General features: G+C 39.1%; 1 protein-coding gene across 3 annotated transcripts; it reads left to right on the top strand.

Annotated features, from left to right (window-relative positions):
• The first annotated feature begins 253 nt into the window (after positions 1 to 253).
• On the top strand, positions 254 to 27,063 carry SLC33A1 (solute carrier family 33 member 1). Of its 3 annotated transcripts, XM_038571276.1 has the most exons (7): positions 263 to 1,141; positions 15,655 to 15,845; positions 20,330 to 20,514; positions 20,785 to 20,902; positions 23,393 to 23,608; positions 25,232 to 25,427; positions 26,765 to 27,063. In XM_038571276.1, exons 1-6 carry the CDS (start codon positions 364 to 366, stop codon positions 25,397 to 25,399), a joined length of 1,656 nt encoding a protein of 551 aa, XP_038427204.1. In that variant the 5' UTR covers positions 263 to 363; the 3' UTR covers positions 25,400 to 25,427; positions 26,765 to 27,063. The 3 variants fall into 3 exon arrangements, with proteins under 3 accessions (XP_038427205.1, XP_038427204.1, XP_038427203.1); XM_038571275.1 differs by having other exon boundaries at positions 264 to 1,141; positions 25,232 to 27,052; XM_038571277.1 differs by lacking the exons at positions 15,655 to 15,845; positions 20,785 to 20,902 and having other exon boundaries at positions 254 to 1,141; positions 25,232 to 27,052.
• Positions 27,064 to 27,262: the final 199 nt, after the last annotated feature.

Below are 27,262 nucleotides of genomic sequence, written 5' to 3'. Positions count from 1 at the left end.
CGCGGTCTCCGGTGTCGCGGGTTCCTAGGCCGCGTCGTTTCCGCGCGCGGCCTCGGGAGCGCGCCCCGGATTGGCCTGCTCTGGAGGCGGCGCAGGACCCGTTTGCGCCTCGGACCACTTCCTGAGGCGCGAGGCCGGAAGTCACCTGGTGCTTCCGGAGCCCCGCGGGGAAGGAAGGTGCCGGCGGCCGGCGGTGGCGGTGGCGGTGGCGGTGGCGGCGGCGGCGGCGGCGGCGGGAGCTGGAGGCGGGTCGGGAGGCTGGCCGTTCGCTGGGTGCCGCCGCCGCCGAGGGCCCGCTTCCCCCGCAGCGCCACGGCCTGCCCTCGTCGCTGAGCCCCGGCAGCCCTCCGCGTCGTCCCGGACATGTCGCCCACCGTCTCCCACAAGGACAACAGTCGGCAGCGGCGGCCGGGGGCTTTCAACCACTCTCCGGACATGAAGAGCGGCCCCCTGCCTCCGGGCGGCTGGGAGGACCGTCCCCAGGAGGCGGCGGGCGGCGAGGGCGACAAGGAAGCCCTGCTGGTGCGGGACGCCGGCCCCGGCGAGCTCCCCAGGCCGCCGCGCGGCTGCCGCGCCGAGCTGAGCAGCATCCTGCTGCTGCTCTTCCTGTACGTGCTGCAGGGCATCCCGCTCGGCCTGGCGGGGAGCATCCCGCTCATCCTGCAGAGCAAAAACGTGAGCTACACCGACCAGGCTTTCTTCAGTCTGGTCTTCTGGCCCTTCAGCCTCAAGCTGCTCTGGGCCCCGCTGGTGGACGCCGTGTACCTGAGGAGCTTCGGTCGTCGCAAGTCGTGGCTCGTGCCCACGCAGTACACGCTGGGGCTGTTCATGATCTACCTGTCCGGCCAGGTGGAGCGCCTGCTGGGGGGCGCGGGCGGCCGGGGCCCCGACGTGACCGCCCTCACCGTGACCTTCTTCCTGTTCGAGTTCCTGGCGGCCACGCAGGACATCGCGGTGGACGGCTGGGCGCTGACCATGCTGTCGCGCGAAAACGTGGGTTACGCCTCCACGTGCAACTCGGTGGGCCAGACAGCGGGCTACTTCCTGGGCAACGTGTTGTTCCTGGCCCTGGAATCCGCCGACTTCTGTAACAAGTACCTGCGGTTCGAGCCTCAGCCCAGGGGAATCGTTACTCTCTCGGGTAGTGTATTCCGGCCATACAGCCCCGCGGGTCGGCTCACCTTAGTGTGTATGAATCCTGTGACTGTGTGTCTGTGTGAGGTTGCAGGCCGTGTCCTGATTCAATCTGCTGGAGATTATTTTTGTGGGAGATAGCCCTGAGGTTGAGTCGTCGTCTTCTTCTTTTTTTTTTTTTTTTTTTTAAGATTTTGTTTATTTATTCATGAGAACACAGAGAGGCAGAGACACCGGCAGAGGGAGAAGCAGGCTCCCTGCAGGGAGCCCAACGTGGGACTGGATCCTGGGGCTCCCGGGGTCACGCCCTGAGCTGAATGCAGGTGTTAAACCGCTGAGCCAGGGGTTGAGTTTTCTGCTAAAATGAGCTGCTTCAGCCGGAATGACTACATGAGAGGCGTCGTCGTAAAGGATGAGCACCCCGCAACCAGCGGGGAGAGGCAGCTCATCCAATAAGGCTGTTGTGTGATGGCACAGCAAAATTCTCCGTCTTAGGGAGCTGTTGACCCTGGCTCAGTACATGGTGATACATGGATGCTAGGGTGAAGGCGTGAATCCAGCCCGACTCCCGTGGTTCACATTTTCCTTGTCTTGGATTGAGATTTCTTAGTTCATTCCTCCCCGTCCCCCCGACCCCCCGTCCCCTCCCCCCCCCCCCCCCCCCCCCCCCCCCCCCGCTGGTGTACCCAGAGTCCTGCTGTCGCCCTTCTGGGGAATAGAATAGCGTTAATTCATTCAGCCTTAATGAGTTGGCCGAGGGACAAGAGTTCTAAGGGCCTCCGATGAATAAAGCAGAGAGTCCAACCCACAAAGAGTGTGGGGGATGGGGGACAGGGAGTAAACATTTATGGGGAGCTCAGGGTTGCTAGCTTGTGAGAGTCAGGCTTCACCCTGCAGATGACATTTGACTTTGCAGAATTACAAAATTTGCTGGAGTGGACAAGCGGGATTCCAGGATGCAGAACATCAGGTGAAAGTGCGCTGAAGCAGCAAAGTACAAGAAGGTACAGGACAGGGACACCTGGGTGGCTCAGCGGTTGAGCACCTGCCTTTGGCCCAGGGCGTGACCCCGGGGCCCCAGGATTCAGTCCCACATAGGGCTCCCTGCCTGGAGCCTGCTTCTCCTTCTGCCTGTGTCTCTGCCTCTCTCTCTGCCTCTCATGAATTATTAAAATCTCAAAAAAGAAGGTACAGGACAGTGCCCTTGGTGTTCAGAGTGCCTGAAGCAGTAATTGTGGGGCCCAGGTTCAGGACATGGTGCCGACAGGGCAGTTGTGACCTGATAGATTAGTAAGATTTTCTTGAATTGCTATGAGAAAGAATTTGAAGTTTATCCAGTAAGCAATTTTGTGTAAGTTCTACAAAATTATCCCTTTTTTTGAATGAGTAAAATACATGACCTTGGAAGGTTTTCTGAGTTTTTGTTTTGTTTTGTTTGTTTGTTTGTTTCCCTAAGTTTTCCTAACAGTTAGGAAACAAGTAAAATTAGCAGTATCAGGAATAACCAACATCAGGAATATGGTAAGAATTCTTCATTCTGATAATGATAATGACTGTAATTGATTCTCTTGAAATGTACGCACTTCAAGTTTCTCTTATGTTCCCGGTACTAGCTTGGGGATTCCAGACAGGGTACGTGTTGGAGGTAGCTGTGTGGCGAGGGAAGTGTAAGGGTCATATAATAATATTTGGGGAGTGCAGGGGATGGAGGGATTATCTCTTGAGATCTTACACACCTCCTCCATACCCTGCGTCCTGTAAGGGATCCCCTTTCTACCTCCTCAGACTGTTAGTGAGTCACTACTACTGATGAAACGAAAAGTACACTTTTTCTTAGTTTGGCTGGAGGCCGAAAATGGTTGAGAGATGCTGCTTGCACTTAAAACAGATTGGTCTCGAAGTGTCCTGGGGTCCCGCTCCTGCTCTGTGGATAATCCTCTGCCTAGAAATAAATACTGGGTGAATGCATCGTATTAGCACCTTATTGCTTTTTATGTATCTTTTCATTTTTGTCCTGGGCCTGTTCATGTCACCAGGAAGGACTAGTGAAATGATATATCACTTCACATGAGAAAGCCTCAGAAGAGATACCAAGATTTAAGAGGTTGTGGAAACCGAATTACTAACTAGGTGAATTAGAGCTCTCTCTTAAGTATAAGAGTAATTGATAAAAAAAACCTCATTCCATGGAGCCATTATGCATTCAGGAGCCATGTTAATTACATCCTTTCTTCGCCACAACGTTCCCCCATGGGAATATCAAAAATGTGTCACCATTGGACTTTTATTTACACAGATACGATTTTATTTTATTTTTTGGATTTGTTATTTTGTAAGGCTGTTTGTTCCGTGGAATTTGAACTCTCCTCCAGGAAACTGTAAAAATAGCTTACTTTTTAATTTAACTTTCTGTCTATAGTAGACTGCTGTTTTTAGTTCAAACATTTCACTAAGATTCGAAGAGTTTTCATTCTCTTCTTTTAATAATTGTACATATCGGGATCCCTGGGTGGCGCAGCGGTTTGGCGCCTGCCTTTGGCCCAGGGCGCGATCCTGGAGACCCGGGATCGAATCCCACGTCAGGCTCCCGGTGCATGGAGCCTGCTTCTCCCTCTGCCTGTGTCTCTGCCTCTCTCTCTCTCTCTCTCTGTGACTATCATAAATAAATAAAATTTAAAAAAAAAAAATAATTGTACATATCATAACTTTGATCTTTCTGGAATTTAGTAGCAGTATAACAAAAAATAAGAAAAACAGCGGTTTTTAGAAATGTTAAGAGCACAGAAAGAATCATGAAGAAAATTGCTTATGTAATAAAAGAAGAGCCAGAACATTGAGGCAAATGTTTAGAAAGTCAAAAGGCATAATTATTTTTTAGAATTGCAAAGTATATTCTCTGATTAACACTTTGTTTTGAGTTACAGATAAATAGAAATGGAATATATTCAGAAAAAAGTTTTTGCCATTTAGAAAGCAGGAATCTAAATAACAAATTTAGAACATGAAGAATAAGACGAGAAAAATCCCCTTAGAAGCAAAACCTTGATTATGCTGAGATTGGCTTTTTTGGTACTTCAGGGATCCAAGGCAGTCCTGAATTCAGAAAGGAGGTGTGTTTTTTTTTTTTTTTTTTTTTTTTTTTGTCCTGCCCCCGTTGATTTTTAAGGATTTTTAGGAACAAAAAACCCTTTGGGCTGCAAGAGATGATGAAAGTAACCCAGAAGAGCACAGAGATTAGAATAATCTTTTATAACTTAGAAAGATCGTGTATTTCAATTCCTTCTTTTTTTAAAAAATTTTTTATTTTTTAATTTTTTAAAATATTTTATTATTTATTCATGAGAAACACAGAGAGAGAGGCAGAGCCACAGACAGAGGGAGAAAGTAGGCTCCATGCAGGGAGCCCGACGTGGGACTTGATCCAGGTCTCCAGGATCAGGCCCCAGGCTGAAGGCCTTGCCAAATTGCTGAGCCACCTGGGCTGCCCCCCCCTTTTTTAATAATTTAGATTCTGATTTATATTTTTGGGAGCTGATTTTTTTAATTGGGGTAAAATTGGTATATAATAGTCATAGTTTCAGGTGTATAACATAATTCAATTTTTATATTCGATACGGAGCAGTCACCACAATAAGTCTAGTAACCATCTCAATACATAATTTCCTTTTTTAAAAAGATTTTATTTATTTATTTATTTATTTATTTATTTATTTAGAGAGTGAGTGCGTGTGCTGCAAGCTGAGGGAGAGGGCCAGAGGAGACAGAATGTCAAGCTGACTCCCTGTTGAGCATGAAGCCCTTGGCAGAGCTTGATCCTATGACCCCAAGATCATGACCTGAGCCAAAATCAACAGTCTGACGCCCAACCAACTGAGCCATCCAGGCGCCTTGACCACCTCAATTTATTCTTATAGATGAAGAAACTGAGGTCAAGTGCCTTGTTGGAGGTAAAGAGACAGGATTCCCCACACTCTGAATGTAGAGTATTCTTAGAAAAGTTGTAAGCCAAAAATGGCATAAAGCAAAGAGTATACATACTTTATTTTACAAAAAAACCTATTAGTTTCTTGTAGTTGATAAGAAATTAGGAAAAACTTAAGGGAAAACCTTAAAACTTAAATGTAATTTGTACTGATTGGACTTTTCTGCCAGCACTCTAACTGCTGATGTCTAAAAACATCAGCCCACTTCTGGAATGCCTGATGGCCTAGAAATAACAGACTAAAATTTTTTTGTTTTGTTTTTGAAGTGACCGGGGACATTATTCACTCAGTGCCTGTTTGGTGCTAGCCATGTGATAGGTGTCAAAATTTGTTTAATAAGACCAGAGGAAAAAAAAAAAAATAAATAAGACCAGAGAATTCTCTCTCAAGGAATTTATAATGGGACTTTGCAAACCAAAATGATGGATTGGGTGGATGGACAGTGTAAATGAATTCAGTGAGTTGGTACAGGACTATAGGGCTTGGTGGGGGACATTGATGATCTGAAAAACTCATGCCCATCCAAAGGTGAGGAGTTTCAGAGGCACCCAGGTGACTTAGTCAGTTAGGCATTTGTGTTTGGTTAGTGGATTGTTGGTTAGGCATCTGCCTTTGCTTGGGTCCTGGGATTGAGCCCCACATTGGGCTCCCTGCTCAGCTGAGGGCCTGCTTCTCCCTCTCCTGCTGCTCCCCTGCTTGTTCTCTGTTCTCTCTCTCTCTTCTCTGTCAAATAAATAGATAAGATCTTTTTTAAAAATTGAAAATAAGGATAGGGAGCCTTCAATTTCAATAAATTGTCTTGTGGTAGTAGGATCCTAGGATTGCTGAATCTCACCAATATTCAAGAGAAGCTGGAGCTTCCTTTTTTGTTTTATTTTGTAATTTTTGAAACCTTTATTAGACTCATATGAAATATGTCTTTAGTCCAGATCTGATCTGTGAACTGGTCATTGAGGCTTACTCTAGAAGGCAGTGTTAACAATAATGAATAGAGAGGTGATTGGGATAGGGAGCAAGGTGTTTGGGTTGGGGCAGGTTAGTCTGATGCTGGTGAAGAGAGCTAAATATATTAGAGCATATGAATTAGTTTGTCGTATAGACAGGCATGCACATATAAGAGTCAATCAGAAAAAAAGGAAGTATTTTGAAAAAACTGATGCTGAAAGAAAAGCTAATCTAACTGGCAATGATTATAGTTAAAACAATATTTGTAAGATACCCATTCTTAGAACTAGGAAGAGAGCAGGACCAATTAATTCTTACTTAGTGACAGATTTCTTTGTCAAGCTTTCTGAAGCAGGACTTACTAATATATTTTGTGTGACCAGAAGTGCTATTTTGAATGTGGATCGGACGAATTGGCCCATTTCTAGATAGACCAGTTGTTTTTAAATAGGCTGTAATACATTCTTTAGCACGTACATCTAGACTTAAAACATTCTCCTGTATTCTCGAAAAGTAAAACTTAGAGCTAGAGAACAGATGGGCAGTTGCTAGAGATTGAATGAGGAGCTGGTGAGTGTAAGTGGATGATAACATGAGGGAGTTTTGGGGAGTGATGAAACTGTTCTGTATCTTGATTATGGTGCTGGTAGTTTGAAATTTATACACGTGTTCAAGTTCATAGAACTGTAAACCAAAAAAAGTTAGTTCTGCTGTATAGTAATCTAAGAAGTCATTATAAAGATAAAACCTAACCCATTACCTAATAATCTCTGGGTAAATATCATACAAAGTATGTGATAAAATCCTTGAATTTAGCTACCTTTTTTGCCTTGGGTGGAACAGGTTAATAAATCTGGTGGATCTTACATCTCCATATACACAAATGGAGCAAATTTGAACTTTTTTTAAAAAAAGATTTTATTTATTTGTTCATGAGAGACACAGAGAGAGAGGAGGAGAGGCAGGCGCCATGCAGGGAGCCTGATGTGGGACTTGGTCCCGGGTCTCCAGGATCATGCCCTGGGCCGAAGGCAGACGCCAAACCACTGAGCCACCCAGGGATCCCCAAATTTGAACTTTTTTTTCAAATGCTGGGACCCTAGTAGTAAAGTGAGATAAGAGTAGAGGAATACTGGGTTTAGTAGATTCAGGATGTTAAAAACAGGAGCCCGCACTCCAAAAAAGAAGGTCTTAAAGCCTTTTTTCTTTTTAAAACAAAGCAAAGGAGAAATGGTACCATGTGCTTTCTTTGCCCAGTAAAGAACTGTGAGGTTGCTTTTGTATGGAAAAGTCAATTTACAAAGGACACTCTAGGGATGCCTGAGTGGCTCAGTGGTTGAGCGTCTGCCTTTGGCTCAAGGTGTGATCCCAGAAGTCCTGGGATCGAGTCCCACATCGGGCTCCCTGCATGGAGCCTGCTTCTCCCTCTGCCTGCGTCTCTGCCTCTTTCTCTTTCTCTCTCTCTCTCTCTCTGTCTCTCATGAATAAATAAATAAAATAATTTAAAAAAAAAAAAAAAAAAATACAAAGGACACTCTAAACTAAAAAACTATTTGATTTTTATTTGACATATATTTTATTCTGAATTTCACTTCTGTTTTTATTGAAATTTATGTGGAGGTCAATTGAATTAGCCTTTATTATAATTTTATCAATGAAAGAATCATAGAACCTCACTGATTACAGGCAATCTCCTACTTTCATTTATAGTGTTTCTGAAAACTATATTTTGAGAAAGCCAAGTAGATTTACCTTATTATTTTTTTTTTAAATATTTATTTATTTATGTATGATAGTCACAGAGAGAGAGAGAGAGGCAGAGACACAGGCAGAGGGAGAAGCAGGCTCCATGCACCGGGAGCCTGATATGGGATTCGATCCCGGGTCTCCAGGATCACGCCCTGGGCCAAAGGCAGGCGCTAAACCGCTGCGCCACCCAGGGATCCGATTTACCTTATTAAAGGGGAAGTTCTGTTCCTAGGAAATTAGAGAGAAAGAATATAAAACCCTTGATTTCACCTGTTTTTTTTTAAGACACAATCTTGAATAAATCTGGCATTTTATACATGTTTTTTATATATATGTTCTTAAAGATTCTATTTTTAAATAATTTCTGCACCTAATATAGGTGTAGAACTCAAATTCACAACTCTGAGATGAAGAGTCACATGCTCTACCAACTGAGCCAGCCAGGTGCCTCTATCTAGATAGTTCTTTAATTTCATTCTTTTAAAAAATTTCTTCATATTTTTAAATTTGGGGTTTATATTTTACATTGTATATACTATATTAGTATAAGAGGTCACAAGTATATAATTTATACATGATTGTGCATGCTGCAACTTTTTTATGGATGCAGTGCATATTTCTTTTTTTAAATTCTTTTTTTTTTTTCTTTTAAATTTTTATTTATTTATGATAGTCACAGAGAGAGAGAGGCAGAGACACAGGCAGAGGGAGAAGCAGGCTCCATGCACCGGGAGCCCGATGTGGGATTCGATCCCGGGTCTCCAGGATCGCGCCCTGGGCCAAAGGCAGGCGCCAAACCACTGCGCCACCCAGGGATCCCTGCAGTGCATATTTCAAAAAGCAAGACATTAGATCTCTTCCACCATTTCTATTCCTTGGTTTGGTGGTGTCTGTGACTTTTTTTTTTTTTTTTTTTTAATTTCATTCTTTTCCCTCACTTTTGAATATAATCCTTAGTGGCTGAAGTCCAGTGGTGATCAATTAAAGCTGAAGAATAGGTGATTTCAACAAAGCTAAAGATTTCTATCTTTTTTGGTTGCTTTATATTATCTTACATTTGAGGCCTACATTTCTTAATCTTAGCACAGTTTTAGAACTTTTGTGTTCTAAAACAAACAAAAACAAAAAACACAAAAAACTTTTGCATTGTTAAATTTCCCATTCATTGTTTTAGACTTTTTATTTTAAAATAATTATAGATTTACATTAGGGTAAAGAAATGTTTAGCGGTATCCCATGCATCCTTCCCCAGGCTCCTCCACTGTTAAGCTCTTAGTTAACTATAATGTACTCTCAAAACCAAGAAATTGACATTGGTATAATTCATGCCCCTCTTCAGAATTCACCAGTTAGACATGTACTCCTTTGTGTTTGCTTCTGTGTATGTGCATGTGAGTGGCTCCATGTTATTTCATCACATGCATCCTTGTATAACTACCATCACCACAGTGGAGATACTCAACTGTACCTTCATCACAAGATACCTTGTTTTGTTGCCTCTTTGTAGCTACACCAATTTCCTCATCTCCATACCTAACCAGTGGTAGCTACTAATCTGTTTTCTATCTTTATAATTATGTTATTTCAGGAATGTTACGTGAATGAAATCATGCAGCGTGTATCCCTTGAAGATTAGCTCTATTCAGTTAGCATAATTTGAGATTTATCCAGGTTGTTGCATCTATCAATGATTTGTTGGTTTTTATTGCTAAGAAGTATTCCATTTGTTAGAAATACCACGGTTTATTTCACCGCTCATCCATTGAAGGGAATTTGAGTAGTTTCCAGTTTTGGGCTATTCTTCTGTGAAAATAAGTCTTCATTTCTCTGAGATGAATGCTCAGGTATTGCAAAGGCTGGTTTCTGGTAAGTCTGTTTTTAGTTTTGAAAGAACTGCCAAACTTTTTTCCAGAATAGAATGGATATACCATTTCATCTTCCTACCAGCAATATATGAATGATCCAGTTTCTCTGTGTCCTTGTCAGCATTTGATGTTATCATTTTTTTTTTTCATTTTAGCTCTTCTGATGTACTCTTCATCTTATGTAATAGTTTGGAATGTTCATTGTCTACTCTTATAAAAGTGTAAATTTATTTTACAAAAATTGATTTAGGAGTGTTAGGGTATAGGTTATACAAACAAGAACCTATCATAGCATCAGAGTAGAGATATATCATATATGTTTAATATTTTAATTAAAATCCATTTTAGGATTTTGTGGTTGGCCAGAACATATTTTAAAAAATTAAAAGAGTGATTCACTTCCATCCATTCAGTGATAGAGATGAAGAGTTAGCATGAGGGGCAGCCCAGGTGGCTCAGCGGTTTAGCGCCCCCTTCAGCCCAGGGCCTGATCCTGGAGACCCGGGATCTAGTCCCATGTTGGGCTCCCTGCATGGAGCCTGCTTCTCCCTCTGCCTGTGTCTCTGCCTCTCTCTCTCTTTCTCTCATGAATAAATAAATACAATCTTAAAAAAAAAAAAAAGTTAGCATGAGATGGAAACACTAGATCTGTTGGCTTCTCAGCCTCAGCCTTGCATCTTGGACTGATTATGAGCCCAAATTTTGGGACAAAATGTTGCTTAACAGTAAGATAGCTGCTTAATCCAATGCTTGATTGAACAATCTCTTCTACCCTGGAGGAAAACCTAACATTGTTGGAGTTAATGAAAAGGTACGTGATCTCAAACATGGCTTTATCTTCCTAAGGGGTTAGGAAAACTAAGGGATTAGGAAGATTTCAAAATGTGCTTTATGTTTACTTGATTTTTGCATTATATACTATCTTTTAAAATTCTAATCCCCTAATTAGATATGACTATATATATTGTATAGTCAAATAGCATTTTTTTAAAGATTTTATTCATTCATTCATGAGAGACACAGAGAGAGAAAGAGAGAGAGAGAGAGGGGGGGGGGGCAGAGACACAGGCAGAGGGGGAAACAGGCTCCATGCAGGGAGCCTGATATGGGACTCGATCCTGGGTCTCCTGGGCTGCATTTTTTGAGAGGGCTCACAGCATGGGTATTTTGAGCAAATGTTTCAGAGATTTGTGGCACAGAAAAGTCTGTTTCTACTGAGACTCAGCTAGTGACCCAGGGTCAATCACTATTTCTGTTATGGTTTCCTCCACTGTGAAAGAGTGTTGAACTGGATGATGGATGTCTAAAGTCCCTTCATGCTCTAACTTGTGAAATAGATTGCTGTGCCAAAAGCAAGAAAGTGAAAGGAAGTCCTGATATTTAGAACAAATTGAAAGTTTGCTTTCCTGTCACTGACTTCTGTAGGACTAAAGTTAATTTCCATAGTGTGAGAGTTCCAGGGAGAGAGAACTTGATCTGAGCCAGGGATGGTTTATCAGACAATGGTTCTTAAATCTTCTGTCTCTTCTGATGGTGGCAAAGAGAGTGAACCTACATCTAGTCCAAAGGATCTGGGGACCTAGTTCAAAGGCTTGAAAGTGTGAAAGCTTTTTGAAGTCTGATGTTTTATCTTTAAAAACTCTTGGAGGGGATCCCTGGGTGGTGCAGCGGTTTGGCGCCTGCCTTTGGCCCAGGGCGTGATCCTGGAGACCTGGGATCGAATCCCACATCGGGCTCCCGGTGCATGGAGCCTGCTTCTCCCTCTGCCTGTGTCTCTGCCTCTCTCTCTCTGTGACTATCATAAATAAATAAAAATTAAAAAAAAAAAAAGCTTTAAAAACTCTTGGAGGGGATCCCTGGGTGGCTCAACGGTTTAGCGCCTGCCTTCGGCCCAGGGCCTGATCCTGGAATCCCCGGATCGAGTCCCACATCAGGCTCCCTGCATGGAGCCTGCTTCTCCCTTTGCCTGTGTCTCTGCCTCTCTATCTATCTGTGTCTCTCATGAATGAATAAATAAAATCTTAAAAAAAAAAAAAAGCTTCCCTCTAAACTATTGAGTAAAATGGACTCTTTAGGAAGATGTACCATGTTTATATATCCTATGGGTTTGCATACCTTCCCCATACAGGGAGATGAAAGTGAGGAAGGGGAGTACAAGTGTGCTAAAGTATCTATGTTCCAGACTTCATGGTTGGAGCTAAAATGGTATCTACTCAGGCATATCTGGTTGGTAGGAAAGAGAGCCTACTTGCTGTAAGTAGGTGAATCTGAGCCTCTGGGTAGTAAAATGGAAAACACTATTGCTTTAATTAATTAATTAATTCATTTATTTAATTTATGATAGTCATACAGAGAGAGAGAGAGGCAGAGGGAGAAGCAGGCTCCATGCACCGGGAGCCCAACAGCCCGACATGGGATTCGATCCCGGGTCTCCAGGATCGCGCCCTGGGCCAAAGGCAGGCGCTAAACTGCTGCGCCACCCAGGGATCCCCACTATTGCTTTAGAATCAGATCTGAGTTTAGACCCACCTCTGACACTTCATGCACTGTAATATGGTTTCATTGTGTGTAAAGTAAGAATAATAATAGTTGTCTTGGAGAGTGACTTGAGACTTATTGCACTGTCCAGTGTTTTGCTTTGGTATAATAGGCACTCAAGTGCTAGCTATTATATCCTTGGTTATTGGTGAATTGGCTCTTAAATTTTGCATTCATGGGAGCACTAGATAAGATCTAGTAGCTACTTAATGAATATTTAGTTTGACCTATAGGTCGTTGCCCAAAACTCATATTTATGAAACTTGCACATCAGCTTTGACATCTACATCATATTGATTTTACAGATAAAATACATAAATCAAAATAAACCGAAATGTGAGTAGTAAAATATTTAGATTGTTTTTGGTAACAATAACCTTAACAGCGGTTAGTATATCAGACTATGGATAGTCTCTAGCATCAAAACAGTGTTAATAAATAATAGCCAGTAGTCTAATGTTTATTACTATTTATGGTAATTGTGTTCATAAAACTTAATATTTTTTCTGGCTTATTAATATTTTTTCTGAGCTGTTAGTTTCATTCTTCTTTCCATATGAGCTATTGGGAAAGCTTTTGAATTAGGGCTCTGAAGTGATGCATTGTCACTCCTGCCTTCTTTTATTACGTGTACTGTTATTTTATCCAAAGAGCACAAAGAAATAATCTTAACTGCAAACAGTATTGAAACCTGTTTAACTTGTTCTTATGTTTTTCTCTTTGTGTTGGAGTTTATTTTTATTTTTTTCTAATTTTTTTTTAAGATTTTATTTATTTATTTATTTATTTATTTATTTATTTATTTATTTATTTATTTATTTATTTATTCATAGAGATGCAGAGAGAGAGAGAGAGAGGCAGAGACACAGGCAGAGGGAGAAGCAGGCTCCAGTCAGAGAGCTTGACGTGGGACTCGATCCCACGACTCCAGGATCATGCCCTGGGCTGCAGGTGGCGCTAAACCGCTAAGCCACCAGGGCTGCCCTGTGTTGGAGTTTAAATTCTAGATGAAGATTTCATTAAAATTGAGAGAATGTATAAACAGACTTAAAGATATTTTGCTTAGTGAACTAGAACTCTTGAAGTAATATATAACTTAAAATTAAGATTATAAACTTTAATTAATTTTCACTTAACATTTAATTAGAGACCATTAATTGGAATTTCTAGTGACCATGAAAGTAGCACAGTTTGTTTTTCAGGATTTATTTACTTTTTTTTTTTTTTTTTTTCCAAAATGCTTTCTCTCTCTCTCTCTCTCTTTCTCTTTTTTTTTTTTTTTTTTTATTTATGATAGTCACACAGAGAGAGAGAGAGAGAGGCAGAGACATAAGCAGAGGGAGAAGCAGGCTCTATGCACCGGGAACCCGATGTGGGATTCGATCCTGAGTCTCCAGGATCGCGCCCTGGGCCAAAGGCAGGCGCCAAACCGCTGCACCACCCAGGGATCCCAAATTTAGAAGATTTAGATTCAAATTCTGTCTCTTAATTATTTGACCTTTATTTAAATATTCTGAGCTGCTTTTCATATGTGTACCTACATAGTAATAATGCCTGCTTTGCCTGTCTCACTTGTTAGCTGTGAAAATCAAATGAGATAACATAAAAAAAGAAGCATCTAAATAGTACGGTGAGTGGCATCTGGCTGACTCAGTAGGTAGAGCATGTGACTCTTGATCTCAGGGTTGTAAATTCAAGCCCCATGTTGGATGTAGAGGTTATTTAAAAATGAAATCTTAAAAAAAATAGAAAATTGGTCTAAAATAATTCCATATACCTTCATCACAAGTGAGGTTCAAGCTGTAGTGATCACCTTGAGTTAGCACAGCAGCAAAGCAAGAGCAAATACAAAGGAAGAACCCTGACTGTAGAATGCTCTACTTGTTTTTGAAAAAAAGAATAGGCTCCAAGGAACAGTTAGTCGTGCCACATGAGCAGTAGAATAAAAAGTAAACACATATAAAAATGAATACAATTCTAGAATGTTAGAGCTACTAGCTCTGGGATTTTCTAGCCAAGTCCTCTTATTTTTATTTTTTATTTTTTATTTTTTTGTAATTTTTATTTATTTATGATAGTCACAGAGAGAGAGAGAGAGCAGAGACACAGGCAGAGGGAGAAGCAGGCTCCATGCACCGGGAGCCTGATGTGGGATTCGATCCCGGGTCTCCAGGATCGCGCCCTGGGCCAAAGGCAGGCGCCAAATCGCTGCGCCACCCAGGGATCCCGTCCTCTTATTTTAGATGAAAAAACTAAGGGTTATCTAATAAGTTTTGTAGTGATAAACTAAGATCCATTTCTGTCAGGATGGTTAAGGAGATACAGGGTTTTGTTTTGTTTTTAAATATTTTATTTATTCACGAGAGACACACAGAGAGAGAGAGGGAGAGACACAGACAGAGGAGAAGCAGGCTCCATGCAGGGAGCCTGACGTGGGACTCGATCCCGGGACTCCAGGATCATGCCCTGGGCCGAAGGCAGATGCCAAACCGCTGAGCCACCCAGGGATCCCCAAGATACAGGTTTTGAAATTAGTTTTGTAGAGAAGTGAAATCACAGTTTTACCACTGACTTAGAATGTAGCCTCAGGCAATATAACCTAAGCCTATTTCTTTATCTGTAAATTGGGGCTTAGTATTAACCTAATCTATTGGATTGTAGCAGTAAAGGAGATATGCGCATGTAAAATGCTTAGCATGCTTATGACAGAGGATATACACCCAATAAATGGTGCTTCTGGGGATCCCTGGGTGGCTTAGTGGTTTGGTGCCTGCCTGCAGCCCAGGGCATGATCCTGGCGACCCGGGATGGAGTCCCACGTCGGGCTCCCTGCATGGAGCCTGCTTCTCCCTCTCCCTCTGCCTGTGTCTCTGCCTCTCTCTCTGTCTCTCATGAATAAATAAGTAAAATCTTAAAAAAAAAACCAACCCAACAACTGAAATGGCTTATGTGCTTAAGAAGAATGACTGATACAGAAGAACATGTGACTCTTGATATAAGGGTTGTGAGTTTGAGTCTGTGCTGGGTACAGAGATTACCTAAATAAATAAATCAATAAACATTAAAAAAGGAAGTATGACTGATGAATCTTACGGGATGTAAAAATCATTGGTCACTCCTAGCACTTTCCTTAAGAAACTTGACACAACAGACTTGTTTCATACAGCCCACAAATGCCTGTATTCCTTTTGTTTTTGTTTTTCCTTGTTAAGTATCCCTGTCTGTTTTGGTCTATGTGATAAATGCTTAACAGAGCCAGGACTATCTTGTTCATCTAGTATGTTTGGTATGTTGCCTTGAACATGATAGGCACCTAAATGTTTTGTTTCGTTTTTTTTTTTAACAGATTTGGTGGAAGAAAAGTTGTATACAAAACTTAGTATCAATGCAGATACGTCACTTCAAAAGTTAGTTACAGATATTAATGTTTTTGATTTCAGATTTCCTTTTTTTCTGGGGAGCTGTATTTTTGATAACAACAACTCTAGTTGCCCTTCTGAAAAAAGAAAACAAAGAAGTATCAGTAGGAAAAGAAGAAACCCAAGGGATCACAGACACTTACAAGTTGCTTTTTGCAATTATAAAAATGCCAGCAGTTCTGACATTTTGCCTTCTGATTCTAACTGCAAAGGTAAGAGATTTATAAAGCAAATGTACCACTCTGTTATAATTACCAATATCGTGGAATACTTCTGTTGCCTTTCATATCATAAGTCCCTTCCCACTACTATTATTTTTTTTTTTAATTTTTATTTATTTATGATAGTTACAGAGAGAGAGAGAGAGGCAGAGACACAGGCAGAGGGAGAAGCAGGCTCCATGCACCGGGAGCCCGATGTGGGATTTGATCCCGGGTCTCCAGAATCGCACCCTGGGCCAAAGGCAGGCGCCAAACCGCTGCGCCACCCAGGGATCCCCCCACTACTATTAGAATTTAACAATGAAAAATGGTATTTTATATTCATTAAATTTGTTTTATTTTTTTTTTTATTTTTTTTTTTTAAATTTGTTTTAAAAAGTGTGATGATATCAAATGTGATTTCAAAGTAAGCTAAGGGACGCCTGGGTGGCTCAGCAGTTGAGCGCCTGCCTTTGGCTCAGGGCATGATCCTGGAGTCCCAGGATCGAGTCCCACATTGGGCTCCCTACATGGAGCCTGCTTCTCCCTCTGCTTGTGTCTCTGCCTCTCTCTGTGCCTCTTATGAATAAATAAATAAAATTAAAACAAAAAAAAAGTAAGCTAAATATCTCGGAATCTTGAAAACAACTATGCCAATTTGAAGTACTTCTAATAAATGTGAAGTTTTATTTAATGAATTATATTAATGCTTAGTATGGAAATTAATGCCTTGAAAAAAACAGCTCCCTACTGTTATAATGAGTGTACATTTAATGTCAGAAGTATTATAATTATTTATTTAGAAAGTGATTTACAGGGAGATCCCTGGGTGGCTCAGCGGTTTGGCGCCTGCCTTCGGCCCAGGGCATGATCCTGGAGTCCCGGGATCGAGTCCCACGTCATGGTCCCTGCATGGAGCCTGCTTCTCCCTCTGCCTGGGTCTCTGCCTCTCTCTCTCTGTCTCTCTCTCTCTCTCTGTGTGTGTCTCATGAAGAAATAAATAAAATCTTTAAAAAAATGATTTATAAATATATAGAAATCTATAAGTATTAGAAGTCTATTTAAAAATGTTGACTTGTTCTTTTTAATTTTGGAAGGAAATATACCATAAATGGAATTTTGGTAACTCTTTATTTTATTCTTTATATTTTCTGTATTGAGATATCCTGATTCATAATCCAGGATTGAATTGAATTGAATCAATTCAAGTTGAATGTTTGGATTCAAACATTTTAAAGGTTATGCTAGAGGAGGGACTGACACCTGGGTGGCTCAGCATTAAGCATTTGCCTTCAGCCCAGGGTGTGATCCTGGAGAACCAGGATTGAGTCCCACGTCGGGCTCCCTGCACGGAGCCTGCTTCTCCCTCTGCCTGTGTCTCTGCCTCTCTCTGTGTCTCTCATGAATAAATAAATAAAATCTAAAAAAAAAAAAAAAGATCCATGCGGGGAGCCCAACTTGGAACTCAATCCTGGGACTCCAGGATCACACCCTGAGCTGAAGGTGGTGCTAAACCGCTGAGCCATCCAGGCTGCCCAATAAATAAAATCTTTAAAAAAAAAAAAAAAAAAAATATATATATATATATATATATATATACTTTAATAGCTATATAATTGTCACATTGTATAGATTTACTGTAATTCACTCATTTTTCTGTGGTGTATTTAATTTGCTTATGATTTTTAATGATAAAAATGCACTAGTGGATATTTCCTTTCAGTAGATTCTTAGGCAATTAGTGGGTCGGTGAATATGATTGCTAAACTGATTTTTAGAAGATTATAATTCTCTCTTGACAGCAGTATATAAGGAGGTGCTTCAGTTCAGAATCTAGAATCTTTTATCTCCCTTTTAAAGGAAACCTCACCAAAAGTAGCATCTCTCCTAACTTTTAATGTCATAGATTCGTTTCCTCTGCTTTTGAGTTTTATAATAAATAGAAAGAATATCCAGTATATATTTGTATGTCTGGCTCTTTATTCTTTCACTTAGCGTTATATTTGTATAACTTATTATATTGTTATTTATAACAATAGTTTATTCATCTCATTGCTTATAATATTCCACTGTATAAATATGCTATAATTTATTCATTCTATCAACAAATGTTTAGTTACTTCTACTTTTAAACTATTGCTAACAGTGCTCCTATGAATATTCATTCATGTACATTACTTTTGGTGAACAAGGGTGCACATTTCTGATGGGTAGATACCTAGGAATAGAATTGCTAGGTCATAAGAAATGCTTTAATATATACTGCCAAACAAGTTTTCCAAAGTGATGGTTTCCATTTTCCCTCCTGCCAACAGTGTAAAAGAATTCCAATTGCTTCACAGCCTTGCAAAAACATATATTGTCCTTTCAAATTTAGCCTTTCTGGTGGGTGTGTAGTGGCATCTTGTTATAATTTGCATTTCCCTGATGATTAAAGAAGTTGAGCATCTTTTCATATGGTTATTGGCTATATGAATATCCAGAGCTGCCTTTTTCTTTAAATTTGTGGAATTTTTATATATCCTGGGTGTTTTCTCAGATATATGTATATTTCAACTACAAATATCTCCTACTGTAGCACTTTCAAGATAAAGTAAATGTTGAATTCAGTTTGTATATTTAATTTTTACAAAGAGAATGGGTGAAATAGTAGTGAAATTCTTTTGTGGATTTAAGTAAAATATCTTTGACCTTTAATTTTTCTGTGGTGAAATTTGGCCTTTGGCTCCATTCTAAGAAGTTAAAGTACATACTATTACCATTCCTTTAAAAAAATGTGTTTTTAAAAAATATTTTATTTATTTATTCATGAGAGACCGAGACATAGGCAGAGGGACAAGCAGGCTCCCCGCAGGGAGCCAGATGTGGGTGTAACTCCATCCCAGGACTCCAGGATCACGCCCTGAGCCAAAGGCAGATGCTCAACCACTGAGCCATCAGGTGTCCCTAAACTTTGTGCTTTAATATAGCTTCACTCTTACTGAAAATTTGCTTCTATAATTGAAAAATTCCTATATGTCATTACCCAAATTTTCTGTTAACATTTAGTTTCACATTTTGTATTCTGTAGATTAGTGCTCTATTACATATTTTTTTCTGAAATAGGAAGTGATTTGTACATATCCTGCCCCTTTATCCATAAATACCTTGAGTATGTATTTCCTAAGAACAAGGGTTTTCTCTTTCAAGCTACAACTTAACCAAAAATTAAGGAAATTAAGTTGATAGAGTACTTTTATCTAATCACAATCTATACCCAAATTTCACCAGTTGTCCCTGTAACAGCTTTTATAACTTTACTTTTCCCCGGTCAGGGATCCAGCCCAGAATCACACATAGGATTTAGTGGATAAAAGCCTTTCTTTGTTCTTCATGACCTGCATATTTTAAATTTTTCTGTAGAATGGCCTTCCATTTATGTGTATCTGATGTTACTTCATGTTTGGATTCATGTTATGCAAATGTGTCAGGAATATCACCCAAGTAATCCAGTGATGATTTCAGGATATTCTATCAGGAGTCTTACCATGTCCCTTTATCCTGCTAACTGTTGTTAACTTTGATTACTCTTGTTAACTCATTGTAAAGTTACTATTTTTCTTTTGTAATTAAAAACTAATTTATGGAGAGATACTTTGAGACTCTCTAAATACTTTATTTTACCCCAAACTTTTACTCACTACTTTTAGCATCCTTTTTTTGTTTTTGTTGTTTTTAAAAATTAATCTAACTACAATTTTTCTTCCCCTTCATTTTATTTAACCCTTCTGATAGAATGTTTTCTCAAAATTACTTTTTGAATGTTGGTTGGCTTTTGGAAATTGTAATTATGGTCGGTCAGAAATCATTAAAAATTTGTTTATGTGGCAGTGATGCTTCATTTTATACAGATTTTATTTAGAGTCAATTAAAGACTCATTTTAAAACTTAAAACATAGAAATCAGGGATGCCTGGGTGGCTCAGCGGTTGGGCATTTGTCTTTGGCTCAGGGCATGATCCTGGGATCCTGGAATGGGTAAATACCTGGATCCCAGGATTCAGGATCAGGATGGAATCCCGCATAGGGCTCCCTATGGGGAGTCTGCTTCTCCCTCTGCCTAAGAGCCCCCCCCCCCCTCTCTCTCTCTCTCATGAATAAATAAAGAAATCTTAAAAAAAAAAAAAAAAACCCACACACAGAAATCAGTAAGTTTGGATTTGAATACTGTTTATTGTAAGAGATTGAACATTTTGAAATGGAAATTTAGTTGTAATTACAGCCATCTGCAGTTCCTAAAAGTGCTGAATTTTCAGTTGTTTTCACTGAATATTGTCAGTAGACCATAGGAAGAGTATGCCTTCTATAACTTGATTGTTGTACCAGATAGAATAATATATTTACTTGTAACTGCCATAAATCAATAATAAGATTGAGGTTCTTGGAGAACTTACATATGCTTGGGGAAAATATTTTGTAAATCCCAAATTGAAATATTTTTTTGTTTTTATATTACAGATTGGTTTTTCAGCAGCAGATGCAGTAACAGGACTGAAATTGGTAGAAGAGGGAGTACCCAAAGAACATTTAGCCTTACTGGCAGTTCCAATGGTTCCTTTGCAGATAATATTGCCTTTGATTATCAGCAAGTACACTGCAGGTCCCCAGCCACTAAACATATTTTACAAAGCCATGCCCTACAGGTAAAAATGAAATAAAACCTTACTAAATAAGAAAGGTTAAATGAGAAACATCAGTGTCACTAATACCCGTGTGTAAAGTATATATAGAAAAAGACTTGAAGCGCATCTTTAACTTCAGTTTCATTTATATGCACTTTTACCTCTTTTTAACCTCCTAACAGGTTTTAAATAACAGGCTTCTTTCACATAGTAGGCATACAGATTTCTGTTTTGTTGTTATTTTATAACCTAAAATGGAAGTCAACTCCATCTTTCTTTCTTTTTCTATAGATTATTGTTTGGATTAGAATATGCTCTACTAGTTTGGTGGACTCCCAGAGTAGAACATCAAGGAGGATTCCCTATATATTACTACATTATAGTGCTGCTGAGTTATGCGTTACATCAGGTAAGCTTGCTGTGGTTTTTCTCAGATTGTAAACTGTTTTTGGAATCTAAAGAAGACATTTTTCTACAGTTGCCTTGAAATAATGATAATACATTTTAAGACTTAAGCATGAGTCTGACACTGAAGAAATTATTTGACAATGAACTTTGTGGCTTTTGCTTTATTGAGCTCTTTCATAGTTTCTTCTTTTTTTTTTTTCATAGTTTCTTCTTCATTTCTTTTTGTTGTTGTTCATTCATCCAGTATTTGTTACATTACAGAATTAATTCCAAAGCTAGCAACTCTACCCTTCCTAAGTAACCCTCAGTTCATCCCTAGACTTGGATTCTATATTTCTACTATTCCAGATGTCTTTTCTTTCTGAAAGTATTGAGAAATAGTGGTGGCTACTAGGCGACAGAGCCCAGGTTTTCAGTTTAGATACTGTACTGAAAGTCATGATTTATTGTGATTCTGAAAGTTATGTGTTAATCTGCTTTCTCTTTCTTTATTAGATATGTTTAATCCCTAGCATGACTTAAGCTGCTGTTGCAGAATGGGGTTGTGTTCTGGGGCAAGTGATTCAAGTAAACTTGTAGACACCTAGCAGTAAACTTTGGGACTTGAGTGCAGTTATTACAAATGTGTATTTAAGAGTCACTTTGAGGGCACCTGGGTGACTCAGTGGTTGAGGATCTGCTTTTGGCTCAGGGCATGATCCTGGAGTCCCGGGATCGATTTCTACATTGGGCTTCCCACAGGCAGCCTGCTTCTCCGTCTGCCAGTGTCTGTTCCTGTCTCTGTGTCTGTCATGAATAAATAAATAAAAACTTAAAAAAAAATCATTTTTGGATGTTTTATGGAACCTAGTTTAATTGCAAAGTCCTCACTTGTTTTTCTGAAACTTAAAAATGTGGCTACCATGTAATCTCAATAATTTTTGCATAGTTATATAATTTAGGAGAACTCCATAATGAATCTGTCCAGCTAACTAACTGTATGTTTAAAGAAGTGCTTTAGCTTAGTAAATGTTTCATTATCTGTGTAAGTAAAGGAAAACTATAGTGTAGTAGTCCAAAAAGCATTTGTTTGGCTTTGGATTTCATTAGAAAATTTTCTATAAAATGTAGCTGTCAATGCTTAGCCAGATGCTTTCTGGGAAATACTGATAAGGCCAAGTAAATTTGAGAAATGATACCTGACACAACCCCTCTTTATGTAGCATCTTAATCATTTCTTTAACAAATATTCATTGGACACCTATTCCATGCCAGAAACCATTCTAAGCACTAAAATATAACTGAATAATTCATGCCAAAATCCGGCCCTTAAGAAGTTTGCTTCACAGAGGCCTACAGTGAAAGGGACCTGTTTATTTTTTTGTAACTCAGTGTTTCTCAGTCTTATTTGACTCTGGAATACCTTTTTCTGTGATTGCCCCATGGAACAGTATTCAAAGGAATAGTTTTGGAAACATGGTTTGATTTGTTTCCATGTTCCTAAATAGAGGGTTAATTCTTGCCTCTTAAGTACTTTTTGCCTCTTAAGGAGATTTCTCTGTTCAGTTTGTCTCATAAATTCTGAAATGTTATCTTTCTTCTATATATGTAAAGGAAAAAATATATATAATTATTCATTCACATATATACTTATATATACACACACACAGGAGGTATTTAGGGACAGTACAAACATGGGGTTTGCTAATTGCTATTGCATATTTTGATGCCACCCTATCTGTCATTCTCTCTATTGAGCTTTCCTTTACTACTTATTATAGAATTAATCTCTCATTTGTTGAGGCCCCAGTAGCACAATATGTGTACTTTTACTTAACTGCATTTCATCATGATTACTTATTCCATTTTTTTTTTTTTTTAATTTTTATTTATTTATGATAGTCACACAGAGAGAGAGAGAGAGAGAGAGGCAGAGACATAGGCAGAAGGAGAAGCAGGCTCCATGCACCGGGAGCCCGACGTGGGATTCGATCCCGGGTCTCCAGGATCGCGCCCTGGGCCAAAGGCAGGCGCCAAACCGCTGCGCCACCCAGGGATCCCGATTACTTATTCCTTATTTTCCCACCCTAGAATAAATTCTTCAAGGGTGGGCCGCCCAGGTGGCTCAGCAGTTTAGTGCCACTTCAGCCCAGGGTGTGATCCTGGAGATCCAGGATCGAGTCCCACGTCGGGCTCCCTGCATGGAGCCTGCTCCTCCCTCTGCCTGTGTCTCTGCCTCTCTCTCTCTCTCTCTTTCTGTGTCTCTCATGAATGGATAAATAAAATCTTTAAAAAAAAATTCTTCAAGGGCACAGAGAGACTGTCTTAGTCATCTTTTTATTGCCATGATGTGATTTGGCCTGTAGTAGGTGCTCAATAAACCTTAGTTGACTTGAGTTTTAAGAAGGGTCATGGAAATTAATTTTCAGATTTATGATTTTGATGTTCTTAATTCAGACCACAGTTGTATAAGGTCTAATTATGCTAAAGATGTTTTATATTTTCCTTGTAGGTTACATTGTACAGCATGTATGTTTCCATAATGGCTTTCAATGCGAAAGTTAGTGATCCGCTTATTGGAGGAACATATATGACCCTTTTAAATACTGTGTCCAATCTGGGAGGAAACTGGCCTTCTACAGTAGCTCTTTGGCTAGTAGATCCCCTCACAGTGAAAGAGTGTGTAGGAGCATCAAACCAGAATTGTCGAACACCTGATGCTGTTGAGGTAAGTATGTTGTGATTTTAGATTACATCAAGCTAGTGTTAAGATATTAATTTTCAGGGATCCCTGGGTGGCGCAGCGGTTTGGCGCCTGCCTTTGGCCCAGGGCGCGATCCTGGAGACCCGGGATCGAATCCCACATCGGGCTCCCGGTGCATGGAGCCTGCTTCTCCCTCTGCCTGTGTCTCTGCCTCTCTCTCTCTCACTGTGTGCCTATCATAAAAAAAAAAAAAAAAAAAAATTAAAAAAAAAAAGATATTAATTTTCAGGAAAACCTGGCTGGCTCAGTCTGTGGCGTATGGGATTCTTGACCTTGGGGTTGTAAGCCCCGCTGGGTACGGAAATTACTTAAAAAAATAAAATCTTTATTTATTTATTTGTTTGTCTATTTATCTATTTATCTATCTATCTATTTATTTATTTATTTTAGATAAAATCTTTTAAAAAAATGAAAGATACTAATTTTCTTATTCTGCCTCTAGAAGTACTATATCTTTTTAAAAAATCGTATCTGCGCATAGTTTCTAGTGTTGAAATCTCTGTGTATTTTTTTTTCTGTCATAACCGAGGGTTGTAACATTCAAATCAGTAAGAGTAGCTCACTTGAAGATGCTTCTTAGCAAGGGAGGAGGAGTCTTTCTTCCCTTTACCTTGAGGATCCTATACAATAGGCGCTTAGTAAGTGCATAATTAACAGCTGAATAATGATAGAAAAAGAGAAATTTCCACTGGCTATTTATATAACAGTTGTAGCTAAAACTGAAGGTTAATCTGTTGTTAATTATTTCAAATTAACATTAGCCCACTCCTAGAGTGGTCTTCACATTCCCCAAATATGAAAAGCTATATATCTTCAGAATGGAAAATGAGTATTGTTTACAGCAAAACCTGAAAAATGTTTTTAATCTTGTTAGTAGCATTAGAGATTAGGATATATTAGCGTATTTCACCATTTGAAGTAAATGAAATGTTGAAATGATTTAACAAAACATTTTGAAGGGGACGCCTGGATGGCTCAGCGGTTAAGCACCTGCCTTCAGCTCAGACTGTGATCCTTGAGTCCTGGGAACGAATCCCACATCAGGCTCCCTGCATGGAGCCTGCTTCTCCCTGTACTTGTGTCTCTACCTATCACTCTCTCTTGAAGAAATAAGTAAAATCATAAAAAAAAAAAAACAAAACAAAACCATTTTGAGGGGAGCCTGGTTGGCTCAGTTGGTAGACCCTATGACTCTAGATCATCTATTGGTCTCTGGGTTGTGAGTCCAAGCCCCATGCTGGATTACTTAAAAATAATAATAAATTAAAAATAAAAATACTACCAGGGACATCTGGGTGCTCAGCAGTTGAGCATCTGCCTTTGGCTCAGGGCACGATCTGGGAGTCCTTGATTGAGTCCCACATTGGGCTCCCTGCATGGAGGCTGCTTCTCCCTCTGCCTGTGACTCTGCCTTTCTTTCTGTGTGTCTCTCATGAATAAACAAAGTAAAATCTTAAAGAAAAAATACTACCCCCCAAATTTTTTTTATTAATCTCTTAAATTACAAAGTAGAGAAATCTAAATTGCTGAATACTTCCGTTTTGAAATAGTGAACTATTTATTATAGTTTTGTTTTTTTTTTTACAGCTTTGCAAAAAACTTGGTGGCTCATGTGTTACAGCGCTGGATGGTTATTATGTAGAATCCATTATTTGTGTTTTTATTGGATTTGCTTGGTGGTTCGTTCTTGGTCCAAAATTGAAAAAATTACAGGATAAAGGACCATCTTCTTGGAAGTGCAAAAGAAGCAACTAATGTATTCACTACTGGACATTCTAGGAAGGTAAACTAGTTTCATTTAATTCAGACAGCTATGATAATCAGTGCACGAGAGTATAAAATACTATTTTAAACAAGGAAATTGTTAATATAAAATGCCAAATGATTAAAAAATAGAGACCTCTCTGTATAGTTAATTATATTTTCCTTGCCTTGTCGATGTATTTGAAGTTTACTTAAGGTCAGGAAACTGATTCTTAAACAAGTTTTCTGGCCTTATTATTTGATTTATATCTTTTTAATTTACTGACCAAAGTATATTTTAACTTTCAGTGCAGTAGTCATGGGTGGTAACCATGCAGTCAAGTATTGTTATCAGTACTATCATTGAGCTGTATTTAAAATTTTGGTACAATATATTAAATGGAACAGAGGTTAATATTCAGGTACTAATTACAACTAGTCTGGCCTTGTTGGCAGTTAAATCTTATTTTGAATTGCAAATTGGTTAAATTCTATGTGGAATTTGCTGAGAAGAGAATGCAGACTACTGAAATGCCATTTTAGTTGTTTTCTGACCATAACCACAATGTACTAATGAATCTGTGTTAAAAAGACTATTTTAGATGTATTTCCTGCTTTTGTAAGCGTTAAAGATTTATAAGAAGATTATTCAAACTATTTTTTATAAAATGAAAGCTATGATTTTTAATTTAACGGTTCCCCTGCCCCCCTTTTTTGGAAGATACTCTGATTCCTTGTTAACTTTTACCCTAAAGCTTACATATGTTTTTTCTCATATGTGCTTCATGACATTACAGGCAGCTCATGAAGGGATCTAATTTAATTTAGTGTTGTATGTACGTTCATGGCAAAGTTTTGAAAATAAAAAATGTTTTTCTTCAAGCAGCTTTTTTTATTACTGGAAGAAAAAAAAACAATAGAGCTTAACGATTAAATAAAATTTAAATGAGTAATACCATAATCTCACAGACTAATGCTTAGAGAGAGACAAAGACATTTGTGCCTTTGACAGGTTAAATCACGTTGTGGAAGGATATTTCTTAATTAAGCACTTTACTAGTGAGAAGAATCTCACGATTACTTTCTATGAAATTGGGTACTATATTTCCACTTATTAAAACACAACCTTCTGTTTATAATGTTTGGTGAAGGATTCGTATCCCAGGAAAATTAAGCTTTTGAATACATTAACAATTCCCAACATATTCTGTACACCCAGTACATATTTAACATTTTGTGATGTATGTTACTCTGACTTAAGAGATTATGTAAATCCTTCCAAAATTATGGAAAAAGAAAGATTAAGTTGAGTCTTACTTGATTTTATCCTTGTGGGAAAACACACTAATTTTTTATTTTGTTAATTTTATAACATAGGTTGAATTTTAGAGTGGGTTTTTTTAATAAGTAATGAAGGATAAAATGGGTGGGAGAAAATGGCACTCCGCATCTGAAGATAGAGGCAGTTCTCTAGAACTCATGCATTGCCATTGGAAAGCCTGTGTTGGGCATTGATGTCATCCTGAAGAATCACCTGGAAAATCATCCTAGACACGAGGAAGCTATACCAAACCGTAGTCCACCAGACTTTATTACATGGGTTGTCCATTATCTTGTATTATAATCAAAATGTTTACTTGAATAAAGAACCTACTTACTCTCATACGTGAAATGTATTTTGCTTTTTAATTTTTGGAATAAGAAGGTGACATTGCCACGATTACCTTTTATTTCTTATCCATTCATATTACAAATTTACATACTTTCAAACATACTTTGAAATCAACAAATCTTTAATGACTTGAAGTATTAAAATATATTTTAAGCCTGTAACTCTAAGGAGAAAGCCATTAATTGCATTTGCTCTAGAAATGA

This window comes from Canis lupus, chromosome 23 (genome assembly GCF_011100685.1).
Source record: "Canis lupus familiaris isolate Mischka breed German Shepherd chromosome 23, alternate assembly UU_Cfam_GSD_1.0, whole genome shotgun sequence".
In the NCBI taxonomy this organism is placed as follows: domain Eukaryota; kingdom Metazoa; phylum Chordata; class Mammalia; order Carnivora; family Canidae; genus Canis; species Canis lupus.
The sequence above is the reverse complement of the archived record's forward strand: the minus strand, read 5'-3'. Positions and strand labels throughout refer to the sequence as shown.

What these genes read in the sequence shown, in the direction of transcription:
- SLC33A1 (XM_038571276.1), top strand. Translation starts at nt 364, where the DNA reads ATGTCGCCCACCGTCTCCCACAAGGACAACAGTCGGCAGCGGCGGCCG. An exon ending in TACAAAGCCATGCCCTACAG is followed by an intron (nt 20,515 to 20,784) that starts GTAAAAATGAAA and finishes CTTTTTCTATAG; the next exon opens with ATTATTGTTTGGATTAGAAT. An exon ending in GAACACCTGATGCTGTTGAG is followed by an intron (nt 23,609 to 25,231) that starts GTAAGTATGTTG and finishes TTTTTTTTACAG; the next exon opens with CTTTGCAAAAAACTTGGTGG.